General features: G+C 47.1%; 1 protein-coding gene across 1 annotated transcript in view; it reads right to left on the bottom strand.

Annotated features, from left to right (window-relative positions):
- Positions 1–21,541, bottom strand: part of LOC146860908 (uncharacterized) — an 850,962-nt gene that overhangs the window by 743,271 nt on the left and 86,150 nt on the right. Inside the window, exon 3 of the mRNA XM_085644903.1 lies at positions 973–1,234. Coding sequence (XP_085501029.1) covers positions 973–1,234 — 262 coding nt within the window. The remainder of the gene's footprint in view (positions 1–972; positions 1,235–21,541) is intronic.

The raw sequence follows: 21,541 nt of genomic DNA, 5'->3' as shown, positions 1-21,541 counted from the left end.
ACCAAAACCATCCTTTTTAATACTGGTATTTCACCCAATAGGTAGGCCCTAAGTCCCTATAGAGCAGGGTGCATGGTATTTAAAAATTTGAACATGTGTTCTTAAGTTTAATATGTGCTGACAGTAACACAATCGCCAGAGTCGTTTTTTACGTTGGCATGGTTAGCTCTCCCATGTAAAAGCAGTGAGTTACATTATAACACATTGCAATGTATAACTTCGGATTGGGAATACTAGACTTGTGATTAAAGGACTAAAATAATAGAAATATAAAGTCCAATATGATGGGTTTTAAATTACTATTATGGAAATGCTACTTTTAGAAAGTCGGCATTTTCCTACCTAAAATCTCTAGTAGCCCTCTCTGAGATAATTCCCAACTGTTACACGGCACCTTGCTGGAATGTGTGAATTGCTCTTAGGAAAGGGAACACAATGGCCATGGATGGGAGGAGGAGTGACCTCCTCCTCACAGGATGGTCTGGGGTGATATGGCCACCAGCTTTGCAAGCTTCAAAGGGGCAGCCCCTGTCACAGGCAAATATAACTTACAATTAGGCCTGCCCCTGCCATTTTCTAAGTAGCCAGAGTGGCTCCAATGCCAGCAGGGGGAAACCATGTCCCAGAACTAGTTCTGCAGGGGAAGTTCCTTATTTTCCTAGACAGACCCCAGGGATGTGCCCAGAGCTCTAACCAAAGGAAGAGAGAGTCTCCCATGTTGGAACCAAAGCACACACTGACCAAGCAGCAGTATTCTTTTGTATTAGATTTGATAAAAGGGACTCTGGAACATAAATGCATATAGTGTCTTAGACCCGCATTACATTTTTCATGTAGAATATTTGACATCACAATTCATGCTATATTATTGATACTTCATTGCTATTAAGTGCTAATGCCACAGTAACCACGCTGCAGAAGCCACAAGATGCTACTATTCTGGAAGAGCACAGCACCACATTGTAAACTTACAGCTTTCCGTCCACCACAATTGAGCTGTTATCCATTTCAATGACCACACCATCAATCTTCATGCTGATGTCGATGATGGTGGGGACTTTGTTCACCAGTGAGCGTCTGATCTGGATATTGAAGTCCTCGTAGTGGCTTTTGCAGTGAGATGAGTAGACATAGTTGCATGTTCCCGGGAAGCGAAAGATATCCCCATCAAAAGTCTTGAAGTGAAAGTTGCCCCATGTGCTGCACACTTGCCCATTGTGAGAAGTCGTCATAGCTGTAAAAGTAACACAGACTCTTACAACCTGCATAAATGCCCCATTCTTAACAGTGAGGCTATCGCATCAAACAAACTTGTTTAGACTCTACACTCAAATTGTCCTCTGTGTTCTATTGATGAACCCCTGCCGCATGAAATAAATCACAACACTTACCAGACAACACAAACCAGATGTTTGTTACTATTCATTTTACCTCCTACTCTTTGCATCAGGCAATTCTCTAGCACTGCCCAAAAAATCCCCAGACTCCTTAATATATTCTTTTTACCATTTAAAATGCTGCCAGGATTTGACAGTCCCTAACACATCATTAAAAGGTCAGATGGTGGAAGGGTTAATTGAAGGTGAGATAGAGGGAAACAGAGGGGCAAAATGGAGGAATATAAAAGCCTCCTACATGCAGTCATCACCTTTAGGGGGCCATGATCATCTGTGTGCCTTTGCATACACGATATAGCTGGGTATGCCCCCTGAATATTGAAGCTGGAATATCGAGTTGTACAAGTATTGAGGTCTAAATATCAAATCCAAAATATTGAAAGGTAAGTATAGATTTAATAAACCTAACTTCATTGTACATTGGCGATATGATGATGATGTTCATCCATCATTGTCAATGAAGACCATGGCATCTCATTGATTGTTTGACCGGGCTCTGTGCATTTGAAAATAGCCAAGTAGTCCAATTCGGACTTGGAACGTCTTGTCACATGTCAGGGAGACATGTGATGACACTGCCGGTGATGTGCCGGCAGCTTTGGACTTGCACCGCTCACACGTTCTTTGAGCCTCAGCAGTGCGCTTCGCCTCTGAGATTTGCTGATATTTATATATATCTTCAAGCTATGTAGATGTAGAGTTAAGAATAGTAAATCTAAATGTCCTCTATATTCATTTACCTTTCAATTTTCTTGTATCTCGATAGTCTTAGCCTCAATATTTAAAAGAACAATGATGTACCCGTAAATTTGCCAGTATAGGTGAAATCTTTGCAGAAGGGACATATCCTTTTGCATCATGCCCCAGGTCAGATGAGGTGAAGATGATGCTTTAGAGAAAGCACAAAGTACATGATAATTCATTCTGAGATTTTACCTTTTTACAAATCGGAAAGCATATTTCTCTGCTCTCCTAAATAGGGCAAAGTTCCACAAGATCGAGCTTGTAAGAAATCTTCAATCTCATAGCCTATTCTTGTTGAGAATGGGTGGAAAGAATTTAATGCCACTTCCCTTGTATTTTTCTTTCCACTGCAATGGGAATTTAAATGTGAGGAGCTCTTGTCATGTAAGGCTTTTTTCCTGAGCAGGACGCGCTTTAATGTTATTTCAAATCTACAGGATGCCAGTGAAATTCTTAAGGCGTTCCAATCAGAGACAAGTATGACAGCTTAGTTTTGAAAAGTCTTGAAGTAGGAAGCTTTAAGGAGGTAATGCAGGACAATAGTAGAGTCGTGATGGAGAGCGTGATGACTCACAGCAAGGATTAGGCAGTATCCATGGTAAGGTTTGTCCTGCAGGTGGTAGGCGGTGGGATACTGAGATCTTCAAATTAATTACCTTACAATTGAAGAATCGATTTATTTTCCATTATTACTCCGCCCCACCTTTTTACCCATGTTTATTGATGACATTTTGATAATTTTACAGATACATGGTGACAGTATTTTTTATGGTTTAAATGTCTTTATTATTTCACAAAATCAGAGCAATACAGGGCAGTACAGCGTCGTAAACCTTCGTTATCAAATTTGATTGCCCCCAATGCTAGACCAATCTGCCTCCCCCTACGGGATTTAAGTGGGAAGGTAATCGCATTGCGTAGACCTAAAAACAGTATAGGCTGGGAAGCAGGGTAATTGTGCATTTAGATGGCCATCTAAATCTTCCAGTACCTGCGCCCAGTAAGCTGTGTGTTTAGGGCAGTCCTATAATAAGTGTGTTAGTGTGCATAGTGAGCCACAGTCACACCAACACTCAGGCCTACAGGTGGGATTTCATTTGTGTAGCCGGGAGGGGTAAGATACTAATAGGTTACTAGGTTGGTGCAATTTCAGTGCCAGCTACATTTCGGGGTCTGTATTTTGTGTGGTAGTAAATGTCCTCCCATTCCCGCTATGTAAGTGTGCGGCCTTAATCAAGCTCCCAGCATTTCTGACTCGGGGATCTGTGGTGGGATATGGGAGAGCAAAGGAGGCCATACAGTTCTGTTATAAGACGAGCTTCCAATGTTTTAGAGAGCCTCTGTTTTTCAAAAGGGGTGAGGTGTCATTGTGCATGAGGGCATATCGAAGGGTGCATCACCCAGTGGCAGGTCTGGTTGTAACAGACGTGTTCCATTTCAGGTAAGCTATGCCCCAAGCAGAGGTCCTCGAATAACAAAGTCCCCTTCTCATCAAAGAAATGGCCAATAGATCTACAACCCTCCTGTCCCCAGTGTCTACAGGCCACAGGATCGAGGCCAGAAGTAAAGTCAGGGTTGCCTACAATAGGTGTTCAAGGGCGAGGGAAAGTACATGAATCCCTCCCGTATGGGCACTCTGTCCCACGCAGCGATGGGGGCCCTAGTAATGGGGGATAGATACAAGCTTTTCAGGCCTGACGATTTGTAGAGAAAGGGAAGGCTCCATTGGGACTGGCCGCTAACGCTCTGTCCATGAAAAGCCAGTGATTTTCTGATTCAGAGCGGGACCACTTCACAAGAGCCCTAAGTTGCACAGCTTGGTAGTTCCAGGGAAAGTACAGTATGCCCTATCTTCCCTCACCTGGGGGTCTGTAAATTAGATCCCTATTCATCCAGGCCTGTTTATCTGCCGATACAAAGCAGTTGATCTCTTGTTGAAGAGACAAAATATCCCTGTAGGGGGCTATGGCGGGAGCACCTGAAAGAGAAACAATGTGTTCAGCAAAATAGTCATCTTCACCTCCGCTATACAGCCTAGCCATGAGAGACCGCCTGGCCTCCATCGACGCAGGCCCGACTGTATCTGCTGGAGTAGAATTTTATAGTTAAGGGATACGGTCCTCTGGGTTTTAAGCGTAAGCTGAAGCCCGACATAGGGACCCAATGTGGAGGCCCATTGTATGGGGTAGGAGTGCTGTAGCTCAAGCAGCGTAGGGGTTTGAGGCAAGAGGTTGACACTTGTGTATATTTACCTTTAAGCCCGCTGCCTGAGCGAATGTCTCAAGCTCGGCTAGGAAAGCTAGGACAGAGACTAAGAGATCCTCCAGGGTAGCTACCACATCGTCCTCATAGAGACTGATGGTATGTTTCTCCCCTCCAAAGCAGACATGGGATATAAGAATATTATCTCAAACTCTTTGAGCCATTGGCTCCATGTAGAGAGTGATCAGTAGGGGGGAGAGCAGACAGCCTTGTCTCTTGCCCCTGCAGATTGAGCATGGGTCTGAAGAATGTCTGTTCACGCGAACAGTTGCCGATGGCTCTGTGTAGCTGCTAGGAATCCACTTGCAGAATAGGTCCCCAAAACCAAAGTGCTGAAGAGTTGCCTCCATGTCTGGCCAATGGACCATGTTGAACACTTTTTCAACGTCGATTGTTAATAGCATGTGCACCGTGTCAAATCACTGCACTTTAGCAATAACATGGAGCACCCTTTTTGTATTGTCGCTACCTTGGCAGATGGGCACAAACCCTCCTTGATCTGGGTCTATCAGCTCTGGTAACAGTGGAGTCAGGCGAGCAGCCAGGATCCCGGTAAACAGTTTAAGGACGATGTTAAATAGAGTTATTGTCCTGTACGAAGCACAATTTTGCCTATCGTCACCCAGTTTTTGAATAACCACAATGGAGGCTCTTAGCATTGATGACAGGAGTGTGGCAGGGTCTCCTATTGCATTGAATACCCTGGTAAGGATGGGAGCTATGATGGGGCAGAATGTCTTATAGAAAAGTGCTGGAAAACCATTTGGGCCTGGGGATTTAAGTGGTTTTTTGACGAGCAGAGACCACCTTCTTGATGGGGAGCGAGCGATCCAAGTCTGCAACCTGCTCCTGCGTTAGTCTAGAGGTAGAGGCTCCATGCATATAGGGTGGTGGGGAGTCTAATGGGAGCTCCTGAGCTGCATAGAGGTCTGTATAGAATTGACAGAATGACTCAGCTATGTGTGGGTCATCCCTCTGTTCCACACCACTGAGTCGGGCATGGTTGAGGCTCCCATCATTTGTCACTGGATGCGCAACCTGTTGGCTAACAGGCGCCCATATCTATCTCCCCAAACATGTGAGGTGTGGCACAGATGAATTGCAGCATGCTCTGCCCTGTCTAGATCGAGGCCAGATAGTTGGGAATGTGTGGCCTATTGTTTTCGCCAAACCTGGGGAGAACTAGTCCTTTTATGGATATGCTCCAGTTCCTGGACCTGTCCAGAGAGATGGTCTCACTTATATCTGTGGATTTTATTATCCACTGAGGAGACTGCAATAAATTCACCCCTGATGACCACCTTCAGAGTTTCCCAAAGGTTGGTAATGGTGGTCTCAGGCTTCTCATTAATGGGTGGGAAGTCCTTTAACGATTTGGTGATTTGCTGTGCAACTTCAGGGCGATGTAGTAACGTTTCCCGTAGACGCTAGGTTTTGAGGGGTGAGCAGGTCGGGCGAATGGTTAAGGAGAAAGTCACTGCTGCGTGATCTGACAGTGAGTGAGGTACTATCTCGGATGATTTAGTTTTGGATACGATCCCTGAGGTGCCCAGAAAATAATCTATCCTAGTGTATGCCTTATGTGCATGGGAATAGCAGGTATAGTCCCTTGTTTGAGGATGGAGGGACATCCAGATGTCTACCAGCCCCCTATCCTGTAACCACTTCTTTCCCTCATGGGAGAGAGCCCCACTCTGTCCCTGAAGTTGGGCCAAATGGTATAATTTGTTATCAAAGGTTAGCTTAAGATCTTCCCCCATCAGCAATGACTGGTCATTCGAACCAGTCATCCCCGTCGTGGCACGACAAAGAAAATGTTCTTGTCTGTCATTAGGGGCCTTCACCGTACCCAAAGTGAAGCTATGTGAACCTATCAAATAGACGAGCAGTCTCCCCTTAACTTCGGCCTGCTTAGGATCCACTTTCCCAGGGAAGGTGATAGAAATAAGGTGAGCCAACCTAGCGATTTTAGCAGAAAGGGACAAAAAGAATTGTTGGGGAAACACTCTAGATTGAAGTCTGTGAGTTGTCACCCATTAGAAGGTGCATTTCTTGAAGGAGGCATATATGGGCCTGAGTGCTCCAAGTATGAAAGTATAGCGCGGTTCTAAATTGGGTTATTGAGGCCCTTCACATTAAGAGTAATAATCTTAAGGTCCAATGCCATCAGAGGAACTGCCTGGTAAAATTGGGTCTTGGTTGTGCAAGGTGTCATCAGCAGCAAGAGAGAGGTTGCCACGTAATGAGTCATTTGTGGAGAGATCAGTGCTAGAAGGGACCCAGGAGTAGGAGGAAGTTGAACACCTAGTAGAAAACAAACTAACCAATAACAAAACATCCTGAATAATGTCAATTTTCTGGACAAAGTGCCCTACGGAAAAAAAAGAAATAGGAGGAATACAGTGGTCATCTCACCCTGCTCTCCGTGACCACCCGGGCCCACCGCCCACCCTGCAAGACAGGAAAGAGGTAAAGGATAGAAGCATAGACAAAAAGCGAAGACAAAGGAGCGTGGCATATATCAGGTCAGCACTGGATCAGTGGAGTCTTCAGTGAGCAATGCCAGGACCGCCTGTCGTTCTTTGGCCATTGTCTCTGAATCTCGTCAGAGCTTTGTGGGTGAGTGCTTGATGGATCTCCATTTATGAGCTTTGCAGTCTGTTCGTTCTCGTCAAGATGGTGGAGACTACTGTGGGGAATCAGCTTTTATGTTCAGTAACTGACACACCTCTTTAAGCGATTGAAGTTGATGGATTTTCCCATTCAGACGAAAGATCAGATGGAAGTGGTGGCCCCATAAGTAGGACACTCCAAAGCATTGGAGGTGGAAAGTGATTGGTCGGAATGCTCTGTGGTTTTGAAAAGTTGATAAGGCCACATCCTGGTATAAAGTTGGCTTGTGTCCTTGAAACTGTATTGGGCCTTTATCCCAGGCCAGCTGAAGGATGCGTTCCTTAAGCGAGAAATCACAGATGGTGCGGGTACAGGTCTCTTAGGTCCCACTCAGTGAGTACGTTCCAGTTTAATTTCAAAATCAGGAGGTACTTCGAGAATCATGTGGAAAAGGTCCATTAAAAAGGAGGTGATGTTTAGGCCCTCTGATCCAGCTGATGCATATGTTATTGCAGCACGAGCGGTTTTCCAAATCTTCGGTGTGGCCTGCAAATCTTGTTGCTGATCGCGTAGACGCAGGATCTATTGTTGGAGTTGCTCAATCTCTTCATCCAGGCTCGATTCATGCTCTTCAAGTGTGTCCACTGTCGCCTAGGGCATCCACATCCCGTTTCACCTCTTGAAGATCATTAGAAAGTATCTTTTTCATAGTCTGAAGGTCTTTCCACAGAGAGGCAAACAGGGCTTCTATGAATGAGGGTGTAAGAAGGGCCTCGGAGTTGTTGGCATCCAGTGATGTTGTCGCCTCTGAGGCCGGGGAGGAGTCTTCTGTGTGAGAACTTGAGGACTTGAGTAACATCTCTTTCTCAGAGCGATCCTTCTTCCCTTTATTCATGGCCATGTCGTTGTAGGCATCAGAGTGTCACTTTAGCAAGGGTGCATAGTTGTGTTGCGCCAAAGAGATCGCTTCGGCTGCAAGTAGGTAGTTAAGTGTCATAGCCCAGGCACAGGCAATAGGAGAGGTTGGGAGCCAATGATCCAAAGAGGGAGACCCTGAGGATTGGTGCGGGCCCACGTCAGGACCACTGCTGGTAAATGCTGCCAGGCTACTGGCCAGTGCCAGATTGCCCGTCTAATGTAGTGCTGACCCGAGAGACCTCTGCCCACTCTGAGGGCGGCCAGGTCAATTGACACTGGTGTGAGGAAGACAGGTAACATTAGGCCCACCCTGACCCGCAACAAGTCTGGGGCTCCTGATCAATTCCGTTCAGGTGAGGCCATGCAGCCCACAAAGCCAGACCAATGCTCGAGTCCTTAGCAAGGCATAAAATGGGGCCGCAGGTGGCACCACAGCATGGTAGGAGGCACTTATCTGTGTATGGTGAGGCTTAACAGCTGCCGACTCATGGACTCTCCCTCTTGGCAGCAGTAGTCCGTGTGGCCAGTTCAGCCCAGGGAGTTGGGGAGGGACGCCCGGAAACCCCCAATGGCAGCGCCAGCCACAGTGGATCAGCTACAGAGTCCCAGCTACAGTCCTCCCCAGTCCCACCAGCAATGGGTCTTCTATTGATCTGTAAAGGTGGAGGGGGCCGTATCGACTTGTACAGCAATCAGCTAGCCCAGTATGGGGATAAGGTCCCAGCCAGCAACACGCTGCAACACTCGATTGTTGAAACAAAGGGGTCCAGAGGCACAGGAAGGAGGGGCCAGTAATCTCGGGAAGTGATGGCGGGCCAGCTATCTTGTTGGGCAGGCCACACCTCAAGGCCGTTCAATCCAGGCCTCCGAGGCTTGCCTGCAAGTCTGTCAAAGGAGAGTGAGGAAGGAGAGATCCAGCAGCAATCGTGCCTTCAGCACAGGGCCACTGGTCCAGGCTCTAGCACTGGCAGCTCCGGAGAGGTTCTTGAGGCCACCAGGTCCCCGGTATCAGTCAGGCCCCTGCAGATAGTCCCAGGGTCAGTGGGGGCACCCTGACACATGGTACCTCTACAGTGGATCCCCGATCAAGGCAGGGGACTCCACATCCAAGCCAGCTCATCTCGGTGAGGCCTTGACGCCCACTAGGGATGAGCAACTGGAGGTCGGGGATCCAGGATGTCAAGCAGGCCGTACCATGCTGCATAAGGTCCGGTCCAGGCGATGCAGGCCTATTGCTGCGTTTTGGGGCAAGTGCACCCCAAATTGCAACCTGGAGGTGTCCAGTGGGGTGTTGGGTTAACTGCCATGCAAATCATACCCCCAGTTCCTGCTATACAGTGGCTTAGACGTGTGGGCCTGGCGGCTTGGGTTGGAGAGATGGAGAGATGTATCTTACCCGTTCGCCATCTTGCCCACAACCCAATAGTATTTTTTGGAGGTAATCACTCCCAGCACTGTCATGGACAGTGGTACGGGACCAACATCGTAATTTAGAAAAATCAGCCTTGCCATGATTTCTGGCTCCTGCAAAATGTATCTGTAGTGTGCAAACAATGGCAATAGCCATTTGTGAAGATACCATATAGTGTACCTGGAATCCGGTTTTGCTTATCGTGATGGTGATCAAGGTGCAACATGTGCACACCTATTAAAACTTGAGTTTTAAAATAAGCATCATCTGACACTCAAAGTGGTGTGATAGTCCATCATTGTTCCCCAGTAAGCGTGACAATAAAACTAAGAAACACAGAATGCCAAAAGGGATTTCATTTGTTCAAAGACAAAGCCGCCCAGACCCCACCCGAACATAACCAAGGTTGTAGCTGTCAATTGTGGAGCAGTTCCAGTAGCACCGGGGCTCGGGCTTGTGAGGGGTCCACTTCACCCCAATTAGTGGCTATTTGTTTTACTACAAAACGAGAGGATGGAGTTTCAAATGTGCTTGTTTGCATCAGGGACCATGGCGCCCTTCCTATGGCACCAAGATTAACAGAAGCCCCACATCAATAAATACCTCATCTTGTAATTATGCACATTAAGCAAAGTGATGCATATATATTTGAACCCCTACAGAGGTTTAGCTTTTGTCTTATTTTTTTGGTTTGTGAGCTGCTTCTTTAAATTAGCACTTACTCTTTTTCCAAGAACAAGGTTTTTGGTATTAACCTAATTCTCTGGAAGGCACATGGACTTGTATTAGCATTTGTGTTCAGATTAATACCTACCGCGAGAACCGGAAAGAAATGCATTTTCTAACACAAAAGGGGATTTCACTATCATTCTTAGGACCATCTGAATACTGATAGAAGAGCTCCATTTTCAGGATGAAGAGTTTGAGAGGAGGAGCTAGACTTTCTCCCGGTGTCCTTAATTCATCGCTTCTTAGCTATTTTATTGGAAGCAAAGCTGAAATGCTTGATCAAGTTGTGCATTTCTGCTACCCTGAAACTCATGTTTTTCATATGGGTGTTTCCTGCCTGTCAACAGAGAGGCCACAGTCGCTCTCTCTTTCCTATGTGGACAAGAATGATATCACCCTGTCAGCACTACACTCATAGACCACTCGGAAGATAATGAAGTAAAGAAAACTGAAGAACAGCACTGCAGGTCATGCCTAGTGGCTGTCCCTTCCCCATCTAGGTTGCATGATAGACAATGTGGTACCTTCATCGGAAACGTTTCTCAGTACTGCCATGAAGGTGACAACAACATCATCTGCAAGGCTGTACTTTCTGAGGAGCCTGAACTCGACATCCTACTGGACAATGGCTTCAAATATTCTGTAGCAAAATTAAGAGGATAGTCTTCTCCGGAATAGGTCAAGACATCCTTGGGCTCAATCAGGTTTAAAGTGAGTATCCCAAGCATGTCAATCAGTGTCAATCAAATAGCAACCTTCAGAGGAAGAAGTTAGTGTTAACAAAGGTAGTTCATGCTTTAACCCAATCCTTTAATCAATTAATCAATCAATCAATCAATCAATCAATCAACCAATCAATCAATCAATCAATCAAGTATTTGTTAAGCGCACTACTTACCTGTAAGGGTCTCAAGGCGCTGAGGGGAGGGGGAATGCTGCTACTGTTCATAAAGCCAGGTCTTGAGGAGCCTTCTGAAGGTCAGTAGGTCCTGGGTCTGCCGCAGACGGATGGGGAGGGTGTTCCATGTCTTGGCGGCTAGGTTGGAGAATGATCTGCCGCCGGCAGTCACTCTTCGGATACGGGGGACAGTGGCGAGGGCGAGGTTGGTGGAGCGAAGCTGGCAGGTGGGGGTGTAGAAGCTGAGTCGGCTGTTGAGGTACGCTGGTCTGGTGTTGTGGAGTGCTTTGTGTGTGTGGGCGAGGAGCTTGAAGGTCATCCTCTTGTTGACGGGGAGCCAGTGCAGGTCTCTTAGGTGGGGTGTGATGTGGCTGCGGCGAGGGATAACAAGGATCAGGCATGCAGAGGCGTTCTGGATGCGTTGGAGCCGTTTCAGGAGTTTGGCCGAGGCTCCTGCGTAGAGGGCGTTTCCGTAGTCCAGTCTGCTGCTGACGATGGCCTGGGTGACCGTCCTTCTCATTTCGGTGGGGATCCAATTGTAGATCCTGCGGAGCACGCAGAGGGTGTTGAAGCAGGAGGAAGAGACGGCGTTGACCTGCTTCATCATGGAGAGGGTCGAGTCGAGGATGACCCCTAGGTTGCGTGCGTGGTCGGTGGGTGTTGGAGCTGTTCCTAGTGCAGTCGGCCACCAGGAGTCGTCCCAGGCCGAGGGCGTGGGTCCGAGGATGCGGACCTCCATCTTGTCCGAGTTCAGCTTCAGTCGGCTGTTTCTCATCCATTCGGCGACGGCCTTCATTCCTTCGTGGAGGTTGGTTTTGGCGGTGAGGGGGTCTTTGGTGAGGGAGAGGATCTGCTGGGTGTCATCGGTGTAGGCGATGATGTTGAGGTCGTGCAGTCGGGCGACATGGGCGAGTGGTGCCATGTAGATGTTAAACAGCGTTGGGCTGAGGGATGAGCCTCTCCAAAAGGAAGACAAGAGAAAGACGAATGCAATGCATCGAGTACAGAAACTATATGACTAAGTGTGAAAACCCTCCTAGCATCCCAGCATTCTTATGAACCTTGATTGAAAACAAATGGTGCAAGGTAAATAGCGATGATAGGTCAACTGTCCCTGCTCAGTTTTCTCATTGCTACTACTTTCCAGTTCCAAATAGGAGGGGGGTGGGCGCACACTGCCTCACATTCCAGCACTCAGTTTGCCCCTGGCGCTTTCGGGTGAGGTTTGGAGTGACAGGCGCCATATTGGACGGGACCCGCGCTGCTCGCGGTCAGCGTCCCAGGTGTTGCATGCTGCAGTCGACCTTAGGCAAAACCCTATTTAAGGGGGTTAGTTCGGTCGCGCTGCGCTTGGCAAGAGGCTAATTGATTTGGCTCACCTTTTTATGCAAAAAGCATTTTTATCGTTGAAATAGCGGGATTTGCGGCTAAATGGTGTTATGTTACATCTAATTGCAGTATTTGGAATCTTTTTTAAATAAATAGGGAATTGCTGCACTGATCTACCTTGTGATACTCTTTTAGATTTTTTGATTAATAGATAGATAGATAGAGAGACTTTATTTCGATTTTGATTCAAACCATAAAAGTATGCATATAAACATCACAGTTAAAAACAAATGTTAAATAGTGCCATAAATCATGTACGAAAAAAAACAACAAAAAAAAGCAAGGATTTCACCAAAACCGTACAATGAACTCATAATCAATAAGATGCAAATAGCGCAAAATATAGTATAGTCCATATAATAGGTTCCTGAGGTAGATGAGGCAGTCAAACAGTAAAAAGGCAACCTCAATGATCCATACAGATTCTCAATTTAAATGACAGTTTTAAGAGTTCAGTTACATGGAGAACACTATCACTGTACAAAAGTTGTAAATACATTAGTGCTGGTCTGATCTGATTAAAATTAAGTTTCTTTAAAAGAGCAACCAGATAGCGTTTGCGTGGGTATTCATAAAATTTACATAAAAATATAAAATGCAGCATATCCTGTGGAGACTTTCCGTCGCAGCCACAGGGAGCTGCAGCCTTGTTAAAAATATCTGTTTTAGGTTTAATTAACAGATGATGAAAGATATTTAACCTGAACCTTGTCAGCAGGAACTTCTCGTGGGAGCTGAATGAGCCCGTCAGATATGGCTCCATTGTCTCGCATGTTTTTAACATGACATATTTCCTAATACTGGGTTTCAGGAGCTCCTCTCCTTCTCGTTGAACCTTTCTCCCCATATAAAAAGCACGCTTAATTGCCTCCACATCCCCTTTTACGATCCCGCTTGGTTTTTCAAACAACTCCAGACAACCAAGTCGAGAGAAACAGGATTTCAGATATTTTAACCAGGGGGTGCACATTGCCTTATCATGAGACACAAGATCTCTCACAATCAAGCGGGTTAATGGAATGTCCTGGTTTAACCACAGTTTTACCCAGCAGGTCAAAGGGCGCAGGGAAAAAATGTCACATAAATATTGTGCCCCCAATTCTTCATGTACTGCCAGATTAGATGTGCCAATTGGAACACATAGAAGACGCTTCATAAAGGCATTTTCAGCCACCTGTAGCTGTTCTCCAGCCACATAGCCCCATAATTCACTGCCATAAACAGCAGTTGCCACTGATTTTGCATTATAGAGTTTCATCATGGCATTGTTGGGCTTCTTCCCTAATTTTGAAGCAAAGTTAAAAATGGTAGCGTTGACCCTTGCCAGTTCCCCTTTCTTTATGGCCAAGAGGGGGCCCCAACTTAGTTTGGTATCAAATAGGACCCCGAGATACGAGAACGATTTCGAAATGGGGATAGATACATCATCTAATTTATATACAAAGTTCCTTCTTGGCTGTAGGCCAACTTGCATAATAAATGATTTAGAATTGTTGACCATTAGGTCTCTTTCTGTCATGAACGATTTAAAAGCATTTAATAAAGCTTGGAGACCCTTCTCGGTTCTAGAGATTAAAAGCGCATCATCTGCGTATAAAAGAACAGGAATATCCCGCCTACCAACTCCAGGACAGTCGGCCTGTACCTTCTGCAAAACGGTATCTAACTCATTAATATAAAAAATTAAAAAGGAAGGGGGTGAGAATACAACCTTGGCGCACACCCTTCTTAATATCAAAGTTACCAGTAGTACACAGATCCGATGAATACCTAACATTTGCACTGGTGTTACTGTGTAGGTCTACCAGAAAATTAACAATCCCACTATCCACACCCTTCTCCCTCATGGACTGCCACAGCCTTCCCCTGTTGACACAGTCGAAGGCTGATGACAGATCCATGAAGGCGAGATGGACAGTGCCCTTCTGAACCACAGTGTATTTACTTAGTATTAAGAAAAGATTAAGGCACTGAGTTATAGTAGAACGTCCACTGCAGAAGCCATACTGGGAGATGGACATGATGTTATTTTCCAGCGCCCAGTTTGTCAGTCTCTGCAGCAGAATTCTCCCCACTACTTTCACCATAGAGTCTATTAATGAAATTGGCCTATAACAAAGAGGACTGCCCCTATCCCCCTTCTTAAAAACAGGGACAATCGTTGAGACTCCCCATGATAGGGGACAGCCAATTTCAGCAGCTGCGTTAAAGACCGACTCTAAAATGGGTGCCCAAAAGCTAGGTTCAGACTTATATAAGTCTGGTGGGATTCCATCAGGGCCAGGAGCTTTCCTGGCTGTGAGTCCCTCTATACCCTCCAAAACCTCGCCTCTATCAAACGTGATAATTCCACCACTATTGCCAGGGAGCAAGTTAACATTTTCAGTCACCACACAGCTATACAATTATTTAAAATGTGATTCCCACTTTTTCTTTCTTATGCAGCATTCTAGACCATCACCCGGATCCTGGACCAAAAATGTTTTTTTTACTTCCGCCCAGAATCTAGAGCTGCATTTTACAGTAGAGGGATCACGAATCTCATCCCAGGCCTCCACTCTTAAAAGATCCTTGCGTAGGGCGATGGCAGACATATATTCTTTGCGCCACAACTTTACATTCGCTTTTATCCTAGGATTGGCTGCCAAGGCTATCCTTAGATTACGTGCCGCCTTGGAACAAACGTGATTGAACCATCTCGGTCCCCCATTGTTTGTGTTCTTTACTGGGACCATCATCAGCTCAGACACCTTCTCTGACAAGCTTTGAAAAGCACTAAGAACCTAATACGGGTCTGCCCCTTCTTGAATGCAGTTCTTAATATCCTCCGTGCAGTTATCCCTAATATTTTTGTATAATAGGTCAGGAGTAATCACTGACCATCTAAGACGCCGTCTCCCATCGGTTGTGCTCAACCTGCCAGTAATACATTTCCGATCTTCCTTAATTATCCAGGGACCCTTCAAATGAACAGTGAGTGGGTTATGATCACTGAATTCACTTTGTTCAATGGTAAAAGAGTCCACAAAAGACTGCATAGGCAAAGAGAGTAACACGTAGTCAATGAAAGTACCCCTCCCATGACCTTTAAAAGTTGGGGTATCAAAGCATTTTTATGGGATCCCTCAGTGCCATAGCCAAAGAAAGATCTAAACTGCTCAATAAATCATTAAAAAGTTCCCCTTCCAACGTATGTTCCAAATGCAAACCGCCAAGGCGGTCACACTGCAGATCCATTAAACATTTCGACAAGGGGTCGCCACAAGGATGAACATTAAAATCTCCCATAATCATAAGGTTATGGAGGCATTCCCTCAATGAAGAATTAATAAATACATTTAGTGCAGATATTTGGTTAGGACCTGTGTTAACATTGACAGCATTATAAAAGTTCACCAAACCAGCCAGACAATTTTCTCCATTCAGTACTAAACCCATAAATCCAGAGTTTGCTGTTAAAATTCTACGAATTTTACAAGAGAGTGTGACGGAAATAAAAGTCACCAAACCCCCCTTAGGCCTGCCTCTACTTGATGCTATTGCAGGAACATAAAAAGCCTTGTACCCTTCAAGGAAAAAGTCACAATCCTGTAGCCAGGTCTCCTGCAAACAGATGATCATAAATTGCTTAATATACATAATCCAATTGTCGTCCGCCATCTTTGATGCCAGCCCCGCGATGTTCCAAGAAATAACATTATTACAACTTGCTTTAGCCTGTGTGATCTCAATGGGTGCCGTCTCAGCTGGTATTACATTACCCTGACCCACAGACGCCTCACGTCAGTCGCACGCCTCCAAGCCAGACAGAACATCATATCTATTCTGTATATCCACATTAAACCCATTACTACAATAACCAACAAAATTAAATCTATTCTGTGTTTCTGCCGGAGGCCCATACCCACGTTGATAAACAACATTGTACACAAATGGTGCATCCAAAGCAGGGGTCTGAGTTGGATTTGCTGGCCTAATTTTCCTTTGAGGAGGCGGGTCTTTACTCAGGTGTGCATAAAAATAGCCCAGTGGGTGAACACATATACTGTTTATATTGCACATTAGTGAGGATGCTCTTAGTAAAACTGTTGCCACATGCTGAGGATGCTTAAAATTGACAACAATGTAATCCCCACTACTTGTTTTTCTAGACGGTCCAACCCAATTCACCCTTATTACTGCTATTATTTGGCCCGAATATGCAATTGGAAAGCCACAGTTTTTTCTAAGCCATGCAACTGTTTTATTTCTTAATGAGGCGTGGGATTCCCCATATAATAAAGCTGAGTGGTCATCACAAGATGGAACATTTGTCAGCACCACCACATACGGTGCGCAATCAGGTGGGAGGTTAGGATAGCGGCTTTTCCTTATGTGCATGAGATCAGGTCTACCCTCCGGAGCTATTGTGGGATGTGTAGGCAGAGCAGGTATGGCCGGTGTCACAGGGGGAACAGATACTGCTACAGCAACTTGCTGTGGAATCTGCTGTGCATTTCCTAACATAGTTTCCTGCCCCTTTTCCACAACCTTAGCTCCGGCCGTGGTAGCTGACGCCAAGTGTGTAGTTAACAGACCTCCTAGTCTATCTACTTCCAATGCCAAAATGTCAAGCTTAGTTGTCAATGGTCTTAGCATCTCCTCTAATTTAGCCTCTATCTTCACTTCCAAAGTGTTAATCAGTAGAGCAAATTGCTCAAGATTTAGATGAACATCACCCTCATTGTTTCTGCCGGGTGTAGAGGATCTTAAGCCATTGCAAACTGGCTGAATTGGGTCTAGTTTTTTTTAATTATGCTTCCCACCCCATTTTATTTGTGTTTTCCTACAGGATCGCACCGGCCTTGGGGCTGGTGGTACCGCCACTATTTCCTCAATTGAGGTATCCGGCAGGTCTTCCTGTGACTCTGCATGCACCTGGGCAACAACCGGTATCTCAGCCCTATCTCTAATGTCCAGGTTAGTGCCCCCATCTATGTCAACCATACGCAGGGGCATATCTTCCTGTACCACTAATGTGCTCCCCAGTCCCAGGGAGGCCCTACGATCATTATTTATTAGGTTCACTTTTTTCACCAAATAATTATCCATGGTCCCTAACACAGGAGCGGGTTTATCAACTTTCGATTTAGACATTATGTACTAGTATGATTAGGCTAATAAGCAGAAGAAAAAAAAATAAAATAAATAAATAAGAGTAGCAATATACACAAATAACAGGATAAAACAAATTAGGTCTCACTTTGCGAGTGAAGTCCGGCACTAAAGGACTCGAGTCTATGGCCCAGACCAGTCTCCTCAGGCCTCTGAGGGCCACAGAGGGCCCGCCCTTTGCCCGGGCTTAGCCCCGGGCGCTCCCTGTGCACGTCCCGCGGGACAGGAGGCGTTCCGGTGTTTGTAGGCGCCTCCGGGCACAGGCTGCGACGTCCCAGGTGCGCCTCTGCCACCGGGGCACCTGGGAAATGAAGTCCGAGTTGCGTGGCCGGCCGTTTCCCTCACGGCGCTCGGTGGGCTAAAGGATGGCGGTGAGGAGTTGTAGGGCTCAGCAGATGCCCTTCACGTGTTGCCCAGCCTGATTCCGGCAAGTTGAGACCCCCACAGAGCTATCGGCGCTCCGGTGTTTGCAGGCGCCTCCGGGCGCAGGCTGCGACGTCCCAGGTGCGCCTCTGCCACCGGGGCACCTGGGAAATGAAGTCCGAGTTGCGTGGCCGGCCGTTTCCCTCACGGCGCTCAGTGGGCTAAAGGATGGCGGTGAGGAGTTGTAGGGCTCAGCGGATGCCCTTCACGTGTTGCCCAGCCTGATTCCGGCAAGTTGATTAATAGAGTAAACATTCTTGCCTCTTTGGTGCTTTCGGGTGAGGTTTGGAGGGACAGGCGCCTTCTTGGATGGGAACCGCGCTGCTCGCGGTCAGCGTCCCAGGTGTTGCACGCTGCACGCCGACCTTAGCCACTCCCTATTTAAATGGCAGCTGGACGAACGCGCAGCAAGCCCGTCTGCACCCGTCAGTGCGCAGGGCGAGCCACTCTGCTGGTCTAAACTTGGGGGAGACAAATGTCATCCACTATTCCGGCGATGGTTAGGCCCGCTGTTTTAGTTAACCCTGAGATCATTAGTGCTTGTCTCATGAATGCTAGATCATTAAAAAAGCACTATGTGGATGTGGCGGACTTGTTTACAGATAATGGCCTAGACCTTCTGTTTATTACCGAGACTTGGCTTGATGCCTTTTGTAACCCGATCGTGGCCTTGGCACCAGCACAGGCCTGCAGTTCCCACACGTCATGCGGGAAAATGCACAATAAAAGCAACAAAAAGAACACACCAAAACCCATTCAAACTGCGTAGCACCATGGATGCACCCCGACCGAGTGCAGAGGACAATCCGAACCCCACAAGCCCCACGGAGGACCAGCCAGGAACCCCGTGTTCGTGGAAGGGCAAGTAAAAGATGAAGGGGAAGACGTGGTTCAGTCCGCAGGAAGACCGGATCATCGTCAAGGAGGTGATAGAACACTACCAACAACTGTTGGTCACCTCAACTGCGTCATTGGCAACACAAACAGAAATATGGCAGTCCATCGTCACCAACGTGAATGCAGTCAGAGTGTCGAGGAGGTCAATGGAGGAGGTCAAGAGGCGCTGGCATGAAGTGCACAGCCAAACCAAGGAGAAACTCACTGCCAACAGGAAGGCAGCAAAGGTGACTGGAGGTGGGAGTCCTGCACCACAGGAGGAGCTGGATAAGCTGGAGGAAATGGTGGCCGAAGTCATCAGAGTGGAGACGGTGCAAGGAGCTGGGGGTCAGGACACAGCTTGATATGACCTGACCCAACAGCAACAGGGTGAGTACCGACCAGGGACTGGGGGGACGGAGGGAGATGGGCACAATGGCACACATGCACAATCATGTGCAGCACACTGCACACCCACAATGAGTGTGGAACATGTCCCTGATACCCTTGGCACACTGCAGCACACATAGAAACACCAAGTAGGCCCCCGTCCACAATGTGCACAATGGGCCCTCCTCCATATCACCAATGCCACAACCTACCCATGCACATGTGCTGAATCCAGAAAAGCAGCGGCTCTGTGAGCTACACTGACAATGAGAGTGACACTGCATGACAGATAGCATGGCTGCAGTCACAATACATGACATGGTGCACGAGACGACATTGAGGTGGCTGAGTGTGGACCACATCCGTAAAGGAGCACGTCACACTCTGACACATCCACGTGCACCTACAACCCATGACGTCAAAAACACATCTGCAGACAAACAATGCACAAGAGTTCAAAATTTGTCCAAGAGCACAAATGACCTAAGACGCAAACATCCCAGCACCTGAAAAGCACACAAGTCAAAGGCACATCTACTCAAAGGGATAAGGGGCCGCCAAATCAGAGCTGCAGGGGTGACTCGCCAACAATGCAGCGCACACACATAGCAATCACAGTACATCAACATTGACGACAATGTGGTACAAAGTGCAACCCTCACACCACAGGACAGAGGACACAACTGGTGCCGCTCGTGTGTAGAATCTGGCCAATCACATCTGGAATTGCATGACACTGTGAGATGATAATGTACGAGTACAACCACACATCCGTCATGTACTCGAAATGTCGACTGTCTCCCATCAAATAGCCAGATTCACCAAAACAGCCACAATGTACATTGTCATGCAGTCTGAATGTAAACATCTACAATGCGTCAACATACATGGAACACATTGTTAACCTGCATCTCCCTGTTACATTGCAGAGGGACAATCAACACCTCCTGCAGAGCAGATCACACATCTCTACAGTGTTGAAGAAGAGGACACCCTGCACATTTGCCTTGACACCCTCCAACGGCTCGTGGACAGCCTCCGGGAGCAGGGCATCGCGGTGACCCCACACCCTGCACAGACCACACAGCAGGAAGCTCACACCACCACGGCTGGCTCACAGGACCCCCCTGACCAACACATGGAATTCTAACGCCGTGTGTTAGGGTGCCAGGAGAAGATGGATGATCAGCTGCGGGTGGGGTTCGAACTCTTGGCAGCCAAACTTGATGCCATACGTGGGTGTCTGAGTCCCATCAGGGACCACTTACAGTCCCTAACGGACACCCACTGTTCGCACCATGCTCACCAACAATCCTTGGCTGACCTCGCTGGGGCCATTACTCGGATACAAAAACTGTCTAGTCAGACAGGCTCCAGCGATGACAGCACAAAGTTGGCACAGATGCGGAGGATAATGGAGACCATGGAGCCGATGCAGCCTGGAAGTATGGCTGCCACGGCTGAACACCAGCGAGACGTAGCTTGGATCTTTCATGCCTTGCAGATCCTCATCTTGCCATTGGTGCCACTGAGCCTGTACCAGATGAGTGGTGCAAGAACCTGGACACACACATCTCTGTCTCCTGACATGTCATTGGCACACAGTGATGCAGCCCTATCACCTTCGCACCCTGATGTGTCAGTGGCACACAGTGATGTAGGCATAACATCACCACACACACCTGACACACCGGACACAGAAAACGTCTCAGAGGAGTAAGATGTGTAGGGTAATGTCTGTGTGAGGAAGGAGGTAGTAGCATCCGTCCCCGCCACATGGCCTATAGGGATCAGCCCTATGCATCTTGCCCTGGAACAACACCTCCCACTGTCCCCCGAAACACTGCGACATTCACCTGGACCCTGACATGGACTGCCATATCTGCTCTGGTACCAATGACACAACAATCCAGCTGCGGACCAAACTCTTCCACTTCAGATCAACTCTGCATCCCCCCCAAGGACGCTGGTTGGCCCACCACTGGGCAACCATGTTATGTGGGCTTGAAATGGCCATGTACTGCTCCAGCTCCGACACTCCCCAGAATGTGAATAAAACATTCCAAATCACACAGATGTGTCATGTCTATGTTCACTCATGTAAGAAAGTATGGATGAATGTAGGGACAGTGATTGCACAGAAAGGTACACCCTGGTTAATGTCATCAATGCACATGTAAGACCCTGACCCACATGGGCAATTAGATGCCTGTGAAGGTGTGAGCTAGCTGTGGCCTCGGTGCACATGAACAACAATCTCGCAACCCCCCAGCATAGCCCCACGCTCATGTATTAATTAGGGCTGTGTGTAGAAATTAAAAAATCGGTAGCACGCCT

The sequence above is a fragment of the Triturus cristatus genome, chromosome 3_1 (genome assembly GCF_964204655.1).
Source record: "Triturus cristatus chromosome 3_1, aTriCri1.1, whole genome shotgun sequence".
In the NCBI taxonomy this organism is placed as follows: domain Eukaryota; kingdom Metazoa; phylum Chordata; class Amphibia; order Caudata; family Salamandridae; genus Triturus; species Triturus cristatus.
Note: the sequence above shows the minus strand (reverse complement) of the source record. Positions and strands in the feature narration are given on the sequence as shown.